Raw genomic sequence first — 20,515 nt, 5'->3', positions numbered from 1 at the left:
TAAGATGCTCCATCCACTGAAAAGTCCTAGAAATAACTGACCAGTCTTGTAATTAGGAACATCTGTAGACTATGGTTTCAATATACCATCTCCTCACTAAAAGGAACCAGGGCTCCTAGAAGACATGATGGTATGTCTGGAAAAGGAAATGAATAAAATAAGTCTGGAACATCTACCTGTACCAGAAAATAAAGCAGTTATCAAAGACTGTGTAGGATCATGTCAAAAGAACCCAGAGGACAATCTGGGCAGTGGCCAAAGATGGGTAGTATGAACATCAAAAGAAATAACATCAGCACTTGATTAAAATAAATATATTAAAATTCTTGTCATAAGGACACTAATAAAATCAATTATCATTTTTGGTGGGCATTAGGAAAATAAACTGTTAGGGAAACAGGGAAATACTCAAACTTATCCTTCCTTTCCTATGTAAAACCCATCATTCCTTTTAAATCCATGGTTTCTGTCTTTTATTTTTAAATTTATTTTTATTGTAAACAAATGGGATACATGTTGTTTCTCTGTACATGAAGTAGAGGCATACCATTTGCGTAGTCATACATTTACATAGGGTAATGGTGTTTGATTCATTCTGTTATTTTTTCCTTCACCCCTCCCACCTCTTTTCCCTCTATACAGTCCCTCCTTCCTCTATTCTTGCCCCCCTCTCACGCCCCATCATGTGTCATCATCCGCTTATCAGTGAGATCGTTTGTCCTTTGGTTTTTTGAGATTGGCTTATCTTACTTAGCATGATATTCTCCAATTTCATCCATTTGCCTGCAAATGCCATAACTTTATTCTTCTTCATGGCTGAGTAATATTCCATTGTGTGTGTATATATATACCACAGTTTCTTTATCCATTCATCAATTGAAGGGCATTTAGGTTGGTTCCACAATTGGGCTATTGGGAATGGAGCTGCTATGAACATTGATGTGGCTGTATCTCTGTAGTATGCTGACTTTAAGTCCTTTGGGTATAGGCCAAGGAGTGGGATAGCTGGGTCAAATGGTGGCTCCATTCCAAGTTTTCTAGGGAATCTCCACAGTGCTCTCCAGAGTGGCTGCACTACACTGAGGTTTCCATCTTTTAATGTATTGTTTCATTCAAATCCCTTTTAGTGTATTAGTAGTGATATTTTAAATTATATTTTCTCTTTTCCTTTAATACTTAGATTGATTGAATTTTGTTCCATTCCTTCCTTTTTAAATAAGACGTTCTACTGTACTTAAACTGTAATTAACAATTACTATCTCTGTCCTTTCTCTAATTGAACACCTACAATTTTATTATTACTTGTAAAACAAATATTTAGTCTCTCTTGACCACTGAGAGAACTTGTTTTCCTACTGAAATGCTCTAGATATCCTCTAATCTCCTTTCAACTAACTGGATAAGATCTTTAAAATACTTTTACAACATATAGTAAATGTACTCTTCAAAATCTCTAATCTTTTCCTTCATGTTTTCTCTCTCTCCATCTTTCAGTCCTGTGTTTTGAGGTTATTTCCTGCACCTGATCTTCTATTTTCAGTCTCAATTGTGACTGTCCTCTTCTTTTAAACTTTTTAGTTTGAAAAACATATTTTTAAATCCTTGAAAGACTTTTTAAAGTCTTCTTAAATACTCTTTTTTAATCATTTTAAAATATCACGAGTTCCTCTATCTCCTCCAGTAGTTCTTTTTCAATGAAGCCTCTGTTCTGACTGTTGTTCCCCTCTCTCTTGTTGAGAGAGTAGTTCTTTTTCTCTGTTGGATTATAAGTGTTCAGTTCTAGTTGCAAAGCTAGACTTCTTCAGGAGGGAAAGGAAAGGGGTCACTCTGGCCTGTGGTTTAAGATTGGGTTGTTAAAACTCCTTACAAGAAATCATGCTCTTAAGTGTAAATTCTCCCAGCCTCAAGGGTAGGAAAGTCACTTAGGCCACCAATCAGATCTTTTCCTGATCATCTGGGGACATAGGTGAGTGGGTGGGAGGATGCAGAGAGAAAAAATATATTCAAAGCTATCACTGTCAAATTCATACACCCTTCAAACCAAGCTCTTCCTAGAATTTCAGCTCTCTTGCTGAATCAACCCTGATTTTTTTGTTGCAAGTAGGGACAACAACCCAGCATTGCCCAATCAGAGCCACGCTGTTCAGGAGATGGGCAGGTAATTCAGCTGAGAAAATAAGCAGAACCTCTCAGCAATCATGCAGTATAAGAACAAAATAAACCAAGTTATCCAAATTGCTGGATTTTAGAGACTATTAACAAATCATTAGCTTAAATGTATTAAACAGCCTGACTCCATTTTATTTGGGAGGGGGGTAACCAGGGATTGAACTCAGGGCCAGTCCTATTTTGTATTTTATTTAGAGACAGGGTCTCACTGAGTTGCTTAGTGCCTCACTTTTGCTGAGGCTGGCTTTGAACTTGTGATCCTCCTGCCTCAGCCTCCTGAGTCACTGGGATTATAGGTGTACACCACCATGCCTGACCTACATCTGGATGAGCTGATTACATCTGGGTGCCCCTTCCTTTGCAATGATGGGAAAGCCAAACCACACAAAACCTGGCCCAAGTGCAAAAACTCTTACCCCAGCCTCATCCCTAACCACCATAAAACTCCTAGCCAATTGTTCCCTGTTCTCCCCATAAAAACTCATTATTTGGGTAATAAAACTTTTCTTGTCCTCTCATGCATGCATGGCATCATGCATACCCAACTTGATACCCAACTAATTTTGAGTGTGTGTGTGTGTGTGTGTGTCCTACTACCTCAGTGTGACTATGTTTAGCTTTTGTGACTGACACAGAAATTAGTACTTAAAGATTTTTAATGAGACACTAGTAACCACAATAAAATAAAATATGTAACACTGGCTTAGGGATTTGGCAGAAGGCCATGTGGAAATTGTTATTTTAGAGGCTAGAAAGTTAGCAATTCATGTTTGTAGTGGCTAAACTATCATCTGCAGGACCTTAAAAGAAGATAGACTTACCAGGCAAAATTTTCTTTCACATATATGGAAACTAATAATATTTCAGGTAGTGGCAGCTTTGTCACCATGGATTCCAGGGTTACATTATTTGGAATATAATATACATGTGGCATGAATGAGAAGTAAATCTTTCCTGTTTTAAGCAGCTAGTACTTCGATGTTTATTACTACATCAGAAACTCAGTCTAGCCCATCCTGAATGACACAAAAGGGAATGAAATCTCTACAATTTCTCCCTTTCATCCAGTGAGTTGTAGCTCAGAAGCAGTCTGAGGTGGTATGCAAAACTCGCTACATCTGCCTCTAAGAAAAAATTGAACTGAGCCAGGGACATGATCCCTCACAGCTGGAAGGTCCCAGGCTGCTTAAAGGTGAAAACGATCCCACTTTCAGTGGTGTGAAAGAAAAGTTAGCATTATTTTGGACAGAAAAGGTTGAGACAGAAAGTATCTACTTGACTAGTCTCTAACTCTTGGTATCCTGAAACCTGTCTCAATACAGTGAAAAAAGAAATTAGAACAAGAGTTCAGCCCAGAAAGAAGAGACACAGCTAATTATGGCAGGTTCTAATACAATGATACAGTGTTAAATGAAATGAGAGAGAATATATATACATTATATGTGTTCCCACCTTACTTTTTTAAAAGGTACATTTGTTTCTGTACATTTGTACAAAAAAAAATGTAGAAATATACATATTCTACAATGCTAACACTAGGCAATCTCGGTACCCAGATGACTTCATTTATTTTTCTTTTATCTTTATTTTCTGATCTAAAATGAAATTACACTAATGTGAAGCAGAAGTTTTAAAAACATTGTATGTCATGTATATTAGATATAAATGAGAACTTAATTTCCTTAAGGAAAGCTTTTACTCTCTAGTAACAAATATAAGAACTTTACCTCTACCACATTTAACAAAAGAATCTTCAATTTTCTTAAAAACTGTTAAATATATTACATGAGCTGATGACCTTAGAGCAGTCATTTTCAAATTTTAGTTATGTGCCAGAACATAATTTTGGATACTGTGAGCCCTAAGACCTGAAAATAACAGTAGCCTAAGTGTGAAAAAGTTTAAGATATATTAGAGAAAAGCGGAACACTAAAAATAGACTTATAAAAACATCAAGTTTAAGTTGTCTGTCCAAAGTCAGTTAATATATAAAATCAAATCATTTAGTAAATGAGAAATTAAAAACTATATTCTTTTGATTATCACAAATAATAAAAAATGCATTCTTTGTGCTATATCTTGATTGTGGTAGTGGTTACTTAACTACACATATTTGCCAGAACTCAGTTAACCACATGCTTTTTACTACTGACGTTTAATATGTATGAATTACACTTCAATAAAGCCAATGTTTTATGTTTTTTACTAAAATTTTTTGATTATTTAAAACTTTCATTCAATGGCTTAATTATTCAAAAAAGATCAATTAGATTATACAAACAATACAAATAAAACCCTGTACATAATAAAAGTGGAAACTCTTCCTACTAAATTCTATATTACTAACACCCAGCAATATTGTTTAGAAACCTCAGTAAGATTTCTTTTCTCTCACCTCAGCTTTCAATAAGTCATCAAATCCTATCAATTCTTTCTTTCATCCCCAATTTGTGCCTTAGTCCATTTCTTTCTGGAATATTCCAAGAGACTCTTACTTGATTTCCCTAATCTTCCCATCACCAATTCAACTTCCATAATGCAGGAAAAAAAAATTCTTGTCACAACCTTCTGCCCCCACCCCAAAAAATAACAACAACAAACATACAAAGGAATAATAATGCCAAAAGAAATTTGTTTAAAAGCACCAAATTGTTTCAGAATAAAGTACAAAGTCCATAGCACTAATGGTTCTTCAAAATTAGGCCTCTTTCACTCCTCACAAAAAAAAGCCTGTATTTTGTCTCTTCAAGTAGGGTCATTCTGTCCTTTCTTGTTGGTGAGATATCTACTAGTTCTTTAAAATCCAGTTTATATGTAATTTCCTCCATTACATTTTCCCAGACATAGGCCAGTAGTTCATGCTAGTTGCCAGTTAAACTATACATACTTAATAATGCCATTTTTTCCTAAATTATATGCAAACTTTTTTAGGGTCTGAATTTTCACTACCAAGCACAGTGCCTGGCTCATGGGAAAAATCATTTATGAACTGAATAATAAATAATGGAATAAAAACAGTATCATTCATTAAATGTATTTTTACTTTGACAAATACAAACATGTTTTTCTTAAAACTGAGATTTGATAACACAGAAGTAGTACCTTGTCTACATGGAAAATTAAATCCAGTTCACAGACATTTTCAAAACATTTGTCTAAGGTTTCCACGAATACCTATGGAAAAAGACAAAAGGAAACGTGCTGGGTAAGCATATTCAAATTTATTATCTAAATAAGGCAGGCAATTCTTAATTGTGAACCAAAACTTTACTAACTATATATCACTATTCCATTTTAAAACTAAAAACCGTATTAATACAAAGTAAAAATTCATTATTCTTCAAGAAGGCTACTTGCAGTCTACTTTTTAATATATAAATATATAAAACAATCTTTTCTAAATATTACTAAAACCAAAAAAATCTCAGCATCATTTCTTATTTAAAAAAAAAAAAGAACTTAAAAATACTTCAATCAGGCTCCTTTATCTTCAGGTGAACAATCTTTTTTCTCTTTTTTCTTTTTTTGCAGTGCGGGGGATTGAACCCAGGACCTTATGCTTGCAAGGCAAGCACTCTACCAACTGAGTTATCTTCCCAACCCATAAGAAAAATCTTATTAGAAATAGTTACCAAGAAAGATGGAACTTTTAATTAGAAAATCAGTATTAAATATCACTAAAAATTACTTGCAGAAAAGAGTATAGACTTTGGAATCAGACTTACCTGGGCTTAAACTCTGGCTTGAAGAACATTATGTAACTTTGTGTGGAAAAGAGTCACCTCAGCAGACTCAAATCCTACACATTTTTGCCAAATGGCCTGTTTTCAGGACTTGACCTTGGCCAGCTCCTGAGAACTAATCTCTAAGCTTTTGAATGTTCTGCTGAGTAAGAGTGTTTTTTGTATGCCTGAGATCTTGAGCCTGAATGTATTAATCTGAGCAGGATGGTGAACACCTGGCTTTTTCTCTGGTCTGAAGCTTATATAACCAAGATCAATCCTGCAGGTAGTATATATATTTATGTTACTGACACCAGAAACATTCCTTGACACCTAAGCCTGGATAAGCTTTCATCATCACATATTCCTAAAGGAATTAAGCATGTCCGATGTGATTCTCTTGGGTAGGGACCTGGAATTCTGCAGTTTATTTCCTCCAGACTTCTCATTATGTGTCATTGCTGCTTTTTTCTCTATATCCTTTCATTATAAAAAATCAAAACCATTAGTATATTGGAACTTCTGAGCCCTAATAACCCTAACAAACCATGGAGATGGTCTTGGAGACCCTTGAAACAAACCTTAAAAAATTAATCTCTTAAATTCTACCTTGCATAGTTGTCTCTTGACTACTGCATTCCATTTCTATTCCTGTCACAGCTCTCAGTGGTAGCCTTCACAAGACAGGAGTGATTGTACTGGGACTTTATTGTAGACACTGGGATAATATTAAGAGTAAACTGAAACAGTTAATATCTTTTATGTAAACTCAAAGTATGGTCACCCTATGCATAAGTGACCCTTTGGGGCAAGGGATAAAACCTAAAGAGCAGTCCTTTTGCTTTAACTGCTCCAACCTTAGGCTAATATACACAGATGCACAATCCAAGATTCCTTCCTGGCATTAAGGGAGAGGAGTAAGACAATTCAAACAATGGAGCTATGTCACCATATGACTATAATCAACATTGTCTTAGTCCAGAAGTTGGTAAAGTTTCCCTGCAAAAGGCCAAACAATAAATACTTGAGGCTTTGTGGGCCCTTAGAGTCTAAGAATATACAAACAAATAAGCATGGTTATGTTCCAAAAAACTATTTACAAAAACAGGCAGCAGCCTCAATTTGACCTGCAGGTTACAGTTAGACTCCTGACTTAGACCAGTCACTAAAAGAAAGAATAAGTCTTTGGTAACCAAGAGTACATAGTTTTACTCATAGTTTCATTTGTAAGAGGCACGCAAGTTATTAAGATAATCTAGAGTAGGGAATACACAGGTGCATGTAAAACATACTTTTGGTATTCTTCTTTTTACATAACTCCTAAAACCCTCTGAATCCCCAAAGATATCTCTTTTTATGCCAATGAGAAGTAATGGCTAGGGACTCCTGGATGGCCTCAGGATGGGGGAGTGGGACTGCAGGAGAATCAACCTCTTTTGATTAGAGGGTTGGAAGTTTCAGTTCCACCCTACCTTCCAACCTTCAGGGAAGATCACCAATAGTCAATGATTTAATCAATTACATCAACATGATGGAGGTTTCCACCAAAACCCCAAAAGTACTAGATTCAGGGAGCTTACAGATAGCTTAATACATGGATGTGTCTAGAAGATGGTACTCCAAAGAGGGGTTGGAAGCTCTGTACTCCTTCCCACAGGACATTGCCCTATTCATCTATTATCTGTATCCTTTGTAATATTCTTTATAATAAGTGGGTAAATGTGTTTCCCTGAGCTCTACGAGTTGCCTTAGCAAATTAATCAAACCTTAGGAGGGGGTTATGGGAATCCCAATTGATTGCTGGTTGGTTGTAAGTGCTGGTCACAAAAACCTACTACTGGCAATGGTATCTGTATGAGGGGGGAGTTTTGTGGCCCTCAACCTATGGGATGTGACACTATCTCCAGAAATGGCAGAACAGGATACCTACTTGGTATCTACTGCATAACTGCTTAGTATGTATGTGTGTGTGAGGATTTCCACACACACATCTAGTCTCTGAAATATTGTGCCAACTATGTGAATAAAGAGGAAAAAAGAGTTTGTCTTTTCCTTTTACAAAAGTTTGGACTTCTGTTTTTAGATTATTGTAATTTTGTGGTATTATGAAAATAAATATCATTGGGCAAGCCACCCACACTCTCAACTTCATCTATTTCTCCTGAAGATCTTGTAGACATGGTCCCTGAAATGACTTCATTCATTCTATAAATTGTTATACTTTGATACAACAGATTCCTGTTAAGAGGACTGAATTAGTGCAATGCTGCTTAAACACTGATGAAGCACTTAAATATTAACTTCCTGGAGAAAATAAGAAAGGGGGTGAAAAGGAAAAAAACTTTTCCCGTTGAAAAAGAACATATTTAAGTTATAAATTCATTTGGAAAAATAAGAGGCCCAGAATAGTCAAAGCAATCCTTAGCAAGAATAGCGAAGCAGGAGGCATCACAATACCAGACCTTAAATTATATTACAGAGCTACAGTAACAAAAATGGCATGGTATAGGCACCAAAACAGACCTGAAAACCAGGAACTGAATAGAAGTCACAGAGACGAACTCACATAAATACAGTTATCTCATACTAGACAAAGACACCATAAACATACATTGGAGAAAAGACAGCCTCTTCAACAAATGGTGCTGGAATAACTCGAACTTCATATGTAACAAAAAGAAATTAAACCCCTATCTCTCATGCTGCACAAAATTCAACTCAAAGTAGATCAAGGACAAAGGCATTAGATCAGAGACTCTGCACCTACTAGAAGAAAAAGCAGGTCCAATTCTCCATCTTGCCAGCTTAAGAACCAACTTCCTCAACAAGATTCCTAAAGTGTTAAGAAAATCAAGAATCAATAAATGTGATGGTATCAAACTAAAAAAACTTCTTCACAGAAAAGAACACAATCAAGAATGTGAAGAGAGAGCATACAGAATGGGAGAAAATCTTTGCCACCTGTACCTCAGATAAAGCATTAATCTCCAGGACATATAAAGAACTCAAAAAACTTAACACACACACACACACACACACACACACACACACCAAATAACCTAATCAATAAATGGGCAAAGGGACTGAACATACCCTTCACAGAAGAACAAATATGATTGGTCAACAAATATATGAAAAATGTTCAACATCTCTAGCAATTAAGAGAAATACAAATTAAAACTACACTGAGATTCTATCTCACTCCAGGTAGAAGGGGCAATTGTCAAGAATACAAGTAACAACAAATGTTGGCAAGGATGTGGGGGAAAAGATATATTCATCATTGCTGGTGGGACTGCAAATTGGTGCAACCATTCTGGAAAGCAGTATGGAGATTCCTCAGAAAACTTGGAATGGAACCACTATTTGACCCAGTTATCCCACTCCTCGGTTTATACCTGAAGGACTTAAAATCAGCATACTATAGTGATGCAGCCACATCAATTTTTAAAGCAGTTCAATTCACAATAGTCAAGCTATGGAACCAACCTAGGTTCCCTTCAACAGAAGAATGGACATAGAAACTGTGGTATATATACACAATGGAATATTACTCAGCCATAAAGAAAAAATAAAATTATGGCATTTTCTAGTAAATGAATGTAACTGGAAACTATCATGCAAAGTAAAATAAGCCAATCCAAAATAACCAAACACCAAACGTTCTCTCTGATATGCAGATTCTAACACACAATGGGGATTCATTGGATTAAACAAAGGGGAAAGAAGGGAAGGGAGGGGAGATGGAAATAGGAAGGACAGTAGAATGAATTGGACATAACTTTCCTATGTTCATATTTGAATACACAACCAGTATAACTCCACATCATATACAACCACAAGAATGGGAAGTTATACTCCATGTTTGTATAATATGTCAAAATACAGTCAGGCATGGTGGCACATGCTTGTAATACCAGCGGCTCAGGAGGATGAGGCAAGAGGATCATGAGTTCAAAGCCAGCCTCAGCAAAAGCAAGGTGCTAAGCAACTCAGTGAGACTCTGTCTCTAAATAAAATACATAATAGGGCTGGGGATGTGGCTCAGTGGTTTAGTGCCCCTGAGTTCAATCCCTGGTACCTAATAATAATAATAATGCATTCCATTGTCATATATATATCTAAGAACAACAAATAAAAATTTAGAAAAGAAAAAAGAAAAAGAACATATTTACTTCTGAAAGTCTTTAATTTAAAAATAATCTCAATGCTAATTTATGAAATCATACTTAAAAGTTAGGGAAGTAAAACCATTTAACTTCTAACTCTCCTTTGTAAATTTTTACTGAGGGATACCATACATACAGAAAATCACACAAATTGTAAGAACATATAACACCACAAATTCCCTAAAAGCCAATGTATCTGCATAATCAAAGCCCAAATCAAGTTTTAGAACATTGCCAGTACTATAAAAGCCACCCTCATTGTCCATCAGTCACCCACCATCAAAGGTTAACACTTACTGCTTTTTAACACTACAGAACCTTTTGCTTATATCTCAATCACATTTAAAAGGGATCATACAATTCGTAGTCTTTTGTGAATGGTTTCTTTTACTCATTTTTTTGTAAGATTCATTCATATTATTATAAAATACTTGCTCATTCTCATACAGTATGCCATTGAATGTGTATGCTACAATTTGTTTATTCATTCTACTGTTGACAGAAATTTGAGTTTTTGCAATATGGGACTATTACAATTAAGAACATCCGTATGTCTTAATGAATGACTCTACACATACCTATGGAATGCATATCTACAGCAGAATTGCTGAGTCAAAGAGTAACATGTTAAGCTTTAGCATACAGTGCTAAATAGGTTTTTAAGTAAATAAAATTATTCTCAAAATAGCAACATATGAAAGTTCCTGTTGTTCCATATGCTTGTCATTACACAATCAATTTAGTCATAATCATGGATGGGTGGTGATATATCATGATATTAATTGGTATTTCCCTGATGCCCAATGAGATTGTGAACCATTTAGTCTTTATTAGCCATTTAGATAATCTCCTTCTGATTCCTATTCAAGACTTACACTCATTTTTCTACTGGTCTGTTAATCTTTTTCTTATTGATATACAGGAATTCTTTATATATCCTAGATACAGTGCTTTGTTATATGTACATATTACAAATACATCCTCCCACATGCCTTTTCATTCTAATAAGTGTCCTTGGAAGGAAATAAATTTTAACACTCAATACAGTTCAACTTTTATGTTTTTTTTTCCCTTTATGGTTAATATTTTTGTTATGCTCAACTTGAGAAACTTTTGCCTACATCAGGGTCAGGAAGATTTTCTCCCAGAAGAAAATTAAAGTTCCATTATTTTAGTTTTCATGTTTGTATCGAATCCGTCTGGAATTAATTCTTGTATATTGTATAGATGATCTTCCTTAAATCACTAGATTTACTGATATCAAAGTTTAGTATCAGAAAAAAATTTTCCAATATTTCTTTAATTTTTTTCATGCTTACATTTACCACTTCCACTGCTTTGATTACCTCTATTTTACAGTCATCCTTTTTTTAACCATCAAAAAATGTCTTGGTGAAAATGCTAATAAAATTTCCCTTCACTTATATGTACTTATACAAGACTAGTATAATTTATTAAATGAACAGACAATGTTGGGCAAAAAAAAGAAAAAAATTCTTGAGAGCATTGAATGTGCCACAAGTGAACTATGGTGTGGCAAAATACGTGAGCTGCCTACAAAGATAATATGGTAGAATGATGAAGACAGACATATGCTTTGAGACCATAAAGACTTGGCTTCAAATTCGTGTTCTGCTGCTGTCTAGCTTTATGGCCTTGAGCATCACTTAGCTCTTTTTTAATCTCAGAAGTATAAAATGGTGAAAAAACTACTTGCCCTTTTCTGGATAATCACAAGAATGCAGTTAAACCATTTAGAGAGAATACCCAGCACAATTCCAAAAGATAGCTAACAAATGGCAGTACTGTGAACCTGGCAGCTCAAAATATGATGACTGTAAAATTAAAACAAATAGAAGAGTCTAATTCTGCTGGTAAAAACTGATATAAAAAGAAGGGTAACTAAGTGCTCAGGCTGCCAGGATTTTGTGATTTGCTTAGTGGCTTAGAAAAACACACTGCCCCCATATTTAAACCAAAATACCAACTATGAAAAATGTGGATTCTAAAAAAACAAAGTGCCTTGCAGCAAAATGTCATTATAACTACATGTCCTTAATTTACAACAAGAATTTTTAAGATTTAAAGCATTCAAATACTAAGTTTAGGATTTTTAAAAAATCAAAGACCTTCTTCAAAATTTTTTCCACTCAGTTTCTTTTGATTTAGTAAAAATTATTTAATATAATTAGAAACCCAGAGCCCCCAAGGCAAATACAAACACATCTGTTACATGGAGAAGACCAATAGAAAACAAATACTCTAAAAACTTAAGAAATTATGTAAAACATTTAAAGGATCTTAGAGATTCAAACCAGGGCAAAAATAACAAAAAAAACTACTGTTGTATTATAATTTCATAAGGAGAAAAAGAGGTGAGATCTAAAAGTGACACAGTAAATAGCACCCTCTTGTGTTTCATTTTAAAAAAGGATAAGAGTTTCAAACCAATTTCACTATAACAGGTTATCCATCAAGTAAGTAGTCACTCAAGTCACAGATTTAACACCAAAGACTTAATCTCTGCCTTCAAGGAATTCAAAGGCTAGTGCAAGAGAAATTACTTTTAATTTGCTAAAAAAATCATATTTTAAGTTTTCTTTCATTTTAATAATAATCAAAAACTAGTATTTCAAAATAAATATAAAAGATAATCAGAAAAATGCCACATCTATACATAAAAAGGATTTCCCCCCCAGTACTGAGGATTGAACCCACGGCCTCATGCATGCTAGACAAGCCCTCTACCACTGAGTCCCGAGCCCAAAAGGTTCCTTTTTCCTGTGCTTTTTTTTAATCAACAGAATTTTTCCTGTGTTTCCTTTATCTTTATTAAAAAAAAAAATCTAAGAAAAATGTTCTTTTTTTTAACCCGTTTTATTTTATTTTTATCAAAAATCATAAATTTACATAGGGCAATGTTGTTTGATTCATTCTGTTATTTTTTTTCCCTTCCCCCCACCCCTCTTTTCCCTCTATACAGTCTTTCCTTCCTCCATTCTTACCACCCTCCTCATCCCTAACTGAAAAAATGTTCTTGAAGTCACATATCACTTAACTTAAAGGGTTATATCTTAAGAATTACATCATTAGGGCTGGGGATATAGCTTAGCTGGTAGAGTGCTTAAGCCCTGGGTTCTAATCCCCAGCACCACAAAAAAAAAAAAAAAAAAAAAAAAAAGAATTATGTCATTAGACAATTTCTTCATTAGGCAAACACTGTGCAGTACATTTCACAAACCTAGATGGTATATAGCCAGCTACATTTTTAGGTTGTATTGTAGACATATATGATATAGTCTACTAGGTCCATGAACAAAACAACCTGAGATTAAATCAAATGCAAGTGAAAACAATTTAATCAAGAGAAATACTGAAGGCTGAGGATGTAACACTGGGGTAAAGTGATTTGCTTGGCATGTCTAAGGCCTTGAGTTCAATTTCCAACATCGCAGGAGAAAAAAAGAGAAATGGTGAACCTAAGATATATGAGGCCACTGGCAGTGTAACAAAAATTATACTGTTTTACCCTAAACTATTCTTTTTGGTAAGGAGGTATTCTAAAGCAACAATAAAATGTATTGAAAATAAGTACAGTAAATACATAAACTAGTATTATGGTTTGGATATAAGGTATCCACCCATGTCCCCAAAAAGATCATGCAGGAATGCTTAAAAGTAATATAATTAGATTATGAGAGCTGTAGCCTAATCGGTGGATTAATACATTAATGGATTCATAATTTGAATGGAATGGTGGTAACTGTAGGCAGGTAGGGTGTGGCTGGAGGAAGTAGGTCCCAGGAGGCGTGCCTTTGGAGTTTATATTTTGTCCCTGGGAATCTATGCACTCTCATGTGCAAGTTCTCGCTCTCAAGCTCTCTTTCTTTCTGCCTGCTTCCTGATCGTCTTGAATTGAGCAGCCTTCCTCTGCCAGGCCTTCTACCATGATGTTCTGCCTCACCTTGGGTGTAAGCAAGTCAGCCATGGACTGAACCTCTGAAACCGTGAGACAAACTTGTCCTTCACTAAGTTTTTCTTATCAGGTATTTTAGTCACAGTAATGCAAAGTTGACTAAAACAACTAGCCAACTAGCAACATAGTTATTTATCACTGTCAAGAATTACATACTGCACATAGTTGTATATGCCATATGCTGGCAGTACAGCAGGTTTGTTTACACCATCACCACAGACATATGAATAATGTGTTAATGTTTTAACAGCTATGATGGCACTACTTGACAGGAATTTTTTGTTGCCACTATAATCTTATGGTACCACTGTCACATACCGTGAAACATTATGTGGCACATGACTGGCACTTTAGAACACAAGTTTTACCATATCTATTCTCAAATTCCAACTTTACCTCTCTTAGATCTAGGGCAGGTTATTTAACTTAGACTCATTTTCTTTATCTAGGTATAATAATAGTACCTATTTTATAAGGTTGTTTTAGTGAAAAAATGAATAAATACAAAGAACTTAGCCAGGCATGGTGATACATGCCTATAATCCCTGTTGACACAGGAGGCTGAGGCAAAACTGTAAACTGAAGGCCAGCCTCAGCAACTCAGTGAAGCCCTGCCTCTAAATTAAAAAAACAAATAAACAGGGCTGGGGATGTGACTCTGTGGTTAAGCACCCTGGGTTCGATATCCCATACCAAAAAAAAAAAAGACTCAAATTTCATTAAATAAAGTATTCAATATTAATTTCACACATTAATTTTACAATATTATTCCTCCATATGTGTGCAAAAAATATGCACAAAAAAATAAAAGTAGATGCCACAATATATCCTTGGAGTTTCTAAGTTAAAAATGTAATAATTGATTTCTGTATTTAGGAAATTGTTATAATTCAGGAGAAATAGATCCTGCTGTTCTACAATAAAAAATGAAATTAGAAAGGGTTAAACTGACACTATATGACAGAAAAATTGTTCAGTGCAAGAATAGGAGGCATGGATTTAAGAATACTAAAAATTTTCCAGGAGATCTAAAACATATCTTTTTAGTTCCCAGCAAAATATTCTAGAGAAATACATCTGCATTTAGTTCAAGCCAACAATGAAAAATTACCACTAAAAATAATGAACATACCAAGAGAGGTAAGAAAGATAGGTTGAACTTAAAACCAAATCAATTGAACAGTTATGAATGAAGCCTACTTACATTCTCAAATAGGTACCACTGCATGTACTATATGGAATCTTTAAAGTATGATGTTTAAGGTGTGTAAACAGTACTCAACTCAGCCTATGATGGGTTCCAAACTAGATATTCACTAGACCTAACATGGATACTCACATGCCAATATTAGTAAAAACAGAAACATTTACTGTGCACTTAACACATAAGCAACACTTGACTTCAATATTAGGAAATTAAGAGTTGATGAAAGGACCTTCTATATCATCACGATGATTCTGAGTTTATATCAATGATTCTTTTTGTGTTTTATTTCTTTTCTAAAAAAGAAGGTTGATAGATTAAATACATACTATTGCTACTGTTATACGTGCTCTAAATAGGTTATTTTACTTGATCCTTCACAGTAATACTAAAAGACAGATACTTTTATTATCAACCATTTGCAGAAAAGTAATCTAAAGCAAAAAGGTTAACTACTAACAGTTAAGTGGCTTGTCCCAATTTAATCTAAAGGTCTCACTGAAGAACTCACCTTCTAATTCACTATTCATACCTCTCCAATAACAATTAAAAATAGTACTTTATTTTTAATGTAGGATGTAAGCAAACATTTTGAAAAGTACAGAAAATTATACAGCAAAAATTTAAACTGTCTACACTGCTACCACTCACAAATGTCTACACTTACTAGATAAAATCCCATTGGCAATTTCCTTTTAAATAGAAAAAATAACCAAAAAGTGTCTCACAGCATTCATTAAAGTACATTCAGTCTATTCTCAATAGTTTTACAGTGCTTTAACCAAATAACTAGACAAAACCATGAGACAGAGACATAAATTCAATCCATGGGAATTACACACCAGTCGTTTGCAGGGGGACAGAATTTCATCTACTTAGATCAGGTGATAAAATTCTAAGAAAACAAAAACAGAAGAACCTAATGGAAAGTCATTAAGTCTTTGGAACCAGGAGGAAGACATTTAGTGCCTTAAAAGAAAGCAAATGGTACTGGCCATAATGATAGTAGCTCCCTCTGTCACTAGAGGGAAGAGATATTACTGAGACTTTGACCTAGGGAGGAGGGCTCTGAGACCAATCCTATAACTACGTGATGGAGTGTCTGCTGCAGAATCTTTATTAGTCTATTAGGAAAGAATTAATCTCAGGATCTGTTCAGGGCGTCTAAAGTCAATTGATAACCTTATAAACTAGAAAAATGGTTGCCTTGAAGTGAAATGATTTTTAATTCAGGCAAATTTAAAGGAATAGAAGTTCTGAAGTGAAACTACAATATATTTCCAAAGATTAAGTGTAAAAATAATTTGTATAACTGATATTAAATACTTAAGCCTTAAAATTTTTGGCTTAGTAAGAATATTTAACAGATTATACTTTTGTAAATTCAATTTTAAATGCATACCTGGATGACTGAGATGATTTTTTTTTTACTTGAAAGATAAAGGAGAACTTGACATGTACTCTGACAGATGCATTAGAATAGTTAAGGTAACATTCACAAACTTTTTATTAATTTAAGAGATATTTAAGAATTTGAGAAAATGTGCCATTTTAAGTACTTAAAAATAAAATTCATTAAATATATAAAGTACTTTAAAATATAGGCACTCCAAATTTTACATGGTACCATGTTAATGAATCTGTTACCACTGAACCATGTAAAATGATAACATGATTTCTATAAACAGGAGTTTCCATAAATATGGTATGGTATAAAGCAAGGACTGCTTGTACTACAGAAAATTTAATTACATTGTAGCACTTGCACTTCACACCATTTAATATGACTTTTATATTGGATTTAGAAACCTTAAGAACTAGCTTTAATTTGTTAAAAAAATCAAACGTTAATTTTAAAGTGAAAATAGCTGCTGAATAATTTCAAACTACTCAAGAAAACATTTTTTAAAACTTGTATTGACATAAACTATTAGAACTATATTTAAGCTTCTAAAGAAAAAGCTGATTTTTAAAATATTTGGTCTTGACAGATAGTCTTCTACCTATAATTGAATATGGTACAAGTGACATTTTGAGTACTGACTTAAAACAAAGTAAAATGAATAAAAATATTAGAAAGCTTTTTCTTACAAAAGAATTTCAACCAGCAAATATAGAAGATGGAAAAGTCACCATTTAGTAAACACCACAACTAATTGTTTCAGCCAGAAATCAGGATTAGATGCTAAAGTTAATGAACAAATATATGATTAGAAAAAGGGTATTTATAGTCTTGAAATACTCCCCATAGATACTTATTTGCACAGATGAAAAATGGAACTGTATTGGCAAACTTGACAGGTCCCCCTTTAACCAAGTAATCAGAGTGAATATCACAAGTAATGGAACAAACTGACATGAGGTACCTTCTGATATGACATATTAAAGAGGGCTATAACATTACACCAGTGGCATTTTTGCAAAAATAATATTACATAATGTGAATCACAAAACATCAAATAAACCCAAATAGAGTAATATTCTACAAAATAACTGGTCAGTATTCTTCAAAGGATCAAAGAATAAAGGATATGAGATAAATAAAGGACAAAAATGAATAGCTGTTAAGAGTATGAAAAACTAAGGAGACATAAAAACTAAATGCAATGTGTCGCCTGAATTAATCTCTGAATGAGAAAAATGACATTAATGGGACAACTGGTAAATTTTAAACAAGGCCTATAAATTGGATAACAGTATTATATCAAAGTTAATTTCCTGATTTTAATAATTATACTGTAAACAGTATCAAGGCTAATGTCCTAATTTTAATATTTATATTGTATTTATGGAAAACATTAAATTTGAGGAGTCTGGGTAAACATATATGATATGTGATAATTCTTTGTATTATACATGCCATGCTTTTGTAAGTTTAGAATAATTCCAATATGAAAAATTTTAAAAAAATTCTAGAAAGATAAATTTTTTTGGTAGTAGGGATTGAACCCAGGGGCGCTTTACCACTGAGCACTTTTTATTTTTTATTTTGAGACAGGGTCTTGCTAAGTTGCTTAGGGCCTTGTTAAGTTGCTGAAGCTGGGCTTGAACTTGCCATCCTCCTGCCTCAGCCTCCTGAGTTGCTGGGAATACAGATATGTGCCACTGCACTTGGCTAAAAAAAAAAAAAAAAAATTATATTAAGCTCAAAGGTCACTTTCCTACTACTTCCTTAAAAACAACCATTCTACACTAGGAAATGACCAGTATACCTTAAACCAAAGGAAAACACTAACATAAGCTTAATATTTCTCTCTCTACACCTATGTTGTGGAAAAGAAAATAAATTTTAAGTGCTTTCTAGCTCCAAAATTCTGATTGTGTAAGTATTTAAGTTTCAAAATACACCCTTTATTACTATGAAGTCGGGAATAACGTGTTCATTATACTCTATGCTCTATGCCAACTGCTTATATTCATTAGCTCTAATTCTTAAAAAAAAAAAAAAAAAGATGTCCAGATAGATAGATATGTTTATTTCATTAGCTCTAGTTTTCATGAAATGCTGGCAAGATAAGGATGTATATTATCACTTACAAAATAAAAACTGGGGAAGGATGAGGCTAAGTAATTTTCCCAGTTACATAATTTGTAGGTTGTAGACCTAAGGCTTGAATTCATACTATCATCTGACTCTAACTTGACACCAACTTGATACCATGAAGCTGCCCAAGAGGACTGCTGAGATAGCAACAAAACATGTATATTAGAAAAGTAGGTATCATCAAGTTTGATACCAAGATTTATCATGAAAAAGTGATAATATAAAAAACTGGAAGCAATTATTTTATTTCTAATTACTGGAAATAATTTCTCAACCATGAAAAGATGAGGAAAAGAATACTAGACAACTTTAACAGCCTCCAAATTGTTTACAGAAATATTTTCCTGGTTTCTCACATATATATGAGAAACAAATATCATTGAAAAATAGAATAGTAACAAGAGTATGGTTAGTAGACAAAATCTTGCTAAAACAATCCTGGGCATTTGCAATTCACTCTAGATTGCCTAGAAAAGCCACCTGCTGGACCAGGTCTTCCTCTTTCTCCAGCAGAAAGAACTGCACAAGAACTCGCCTTCCTATGGAACCAGAGGTTTGTTTCACCTCCACAAAGGACCCACAACTTCCCACAATCCCCAAGGATTGGGTAGGTTTTCCCAGATGATTTTTAAAACCAGGTGGCACCTAATCCTAGATATCTCAGGCTTAAACAGCTTATCTGTCACTCACTAAGGAAAGTCCTTTCAAGCCTATTCTAAAAGAAAAGGATGGGTGGTTCCAGATATACCACTCTATGTTCAATAGATCCACAGACCTACCTCAACATTAATTTGCTATGGGATAATGGAAAAATCAGAGGATCTTTTCTCATTTAAGTATTGTTGGCTTACAAGTTTCCCCAATTAAACCTATTTCTTATCATATAAATGTACCACCATGTAAAATTCATTCCATACTATCACACAACAAATAGGATAGGATTCACAAATATTTCTAAAAATGAGAGTTAGAAAAATAAAAGGATTCCTTCATCTATTTATTTGTATACTAATTAAATCATTTATTATGGCTTTCTTAAAAATACATGCTTTAATGAAAATGTTAGCTGAAAACCAGATTACTACATTTCAATCATCTAGTCATAGGTGTCCCTATATAATATCTTTTTTTAAATGCTCACACCTACTTTATGGGTTAGCATTATCACCTCCAGTTTGCAGATGAGGAAAATTAGGTAGGGTCAAAGAGGTTAAATAACTTACCCAAGGTCATGTATTTAGTATATGACAGAGCCCAGATGGATTTAACTACTACAAGATATGAGACTGCCTTAATTCGCTGATCTTTCTAACACCTGCACAAAATCTATAGGCAGAATGTCTGAAACAAGCATACTTCAGAGGTGAAAAATTCTAGGCCTCTAAAGATGAAATAACTTGGTCAAAGTTATACTAAATTAACATAGCAGCTACAAATAAAACAATTTTATAAAAGCTAGTCTAACAGTAACATACTAATAACAAATGCTATACACAGTTTTGATTTTAAAACATTCTAACATCATAGTCAAAACATCTTTCTAAACATAAAAGTTTAGCTGTTAATTTTTTCACTACAAATGAAAAAGACTGATGCTGTGATAAATTTTACATATAATACAAAAAAACAGGAATTCATAACTAGTCAGTGAACTTTTCATGCCTCCATTATCAATGTGGCATAATAAACTAATTGGAGACAATATGACCACTTATAAATAACAACCTAACA

General features: G+C 33.9%; 1 protein-coding gene across 4 annotated transcripts in view; it reads right to left on the bottom strand.

Moving 5' to 3' along the window:
- Positions 1-20,515, bottom strand: part of AP3S1 (adaptor related protein complex 3 subunit sigma 1) — a 73,792-nt gene that overhangs the window by 26,220 nt on the left and 27,057 nt on the right. For 2 of the 4 annotated variants that reach the window (XM_079143918.1, XM_079143916.1), the window contains exon 4: positions 5,272-5,343. The exons of the other annotated variants lie outside the window; for them this stretch is intronic. In XM_079143918.1, coding sequence (XP_079000044.1) covers positions 5,272-5,343 — 72 coding nt within the window. The remainder of the gene's footprint in view (positions 1-5,271; positions 5,344-20,515) is intronic. 4 annotated transcript variants of the gene reach the window in all.

The sequence above is a fragment of the Sciurus vulgaris genome (assembly GCF_902686455.1).
Source record: "Sciurus vulgaris genome assembly, chromosome: 6".
NCBI classification, from domain to species: domain Eukaryota; kingdom Metazoa; phylum Chordata; class Mammalia; order Rodentia; family Sciuridae; genus Sciurus; species Sciurus vulgaris.
Note: the sequence above shows the minus strand (reverse complement) of the source record. Positions and strands in the feature narration are given on the sequence as shown.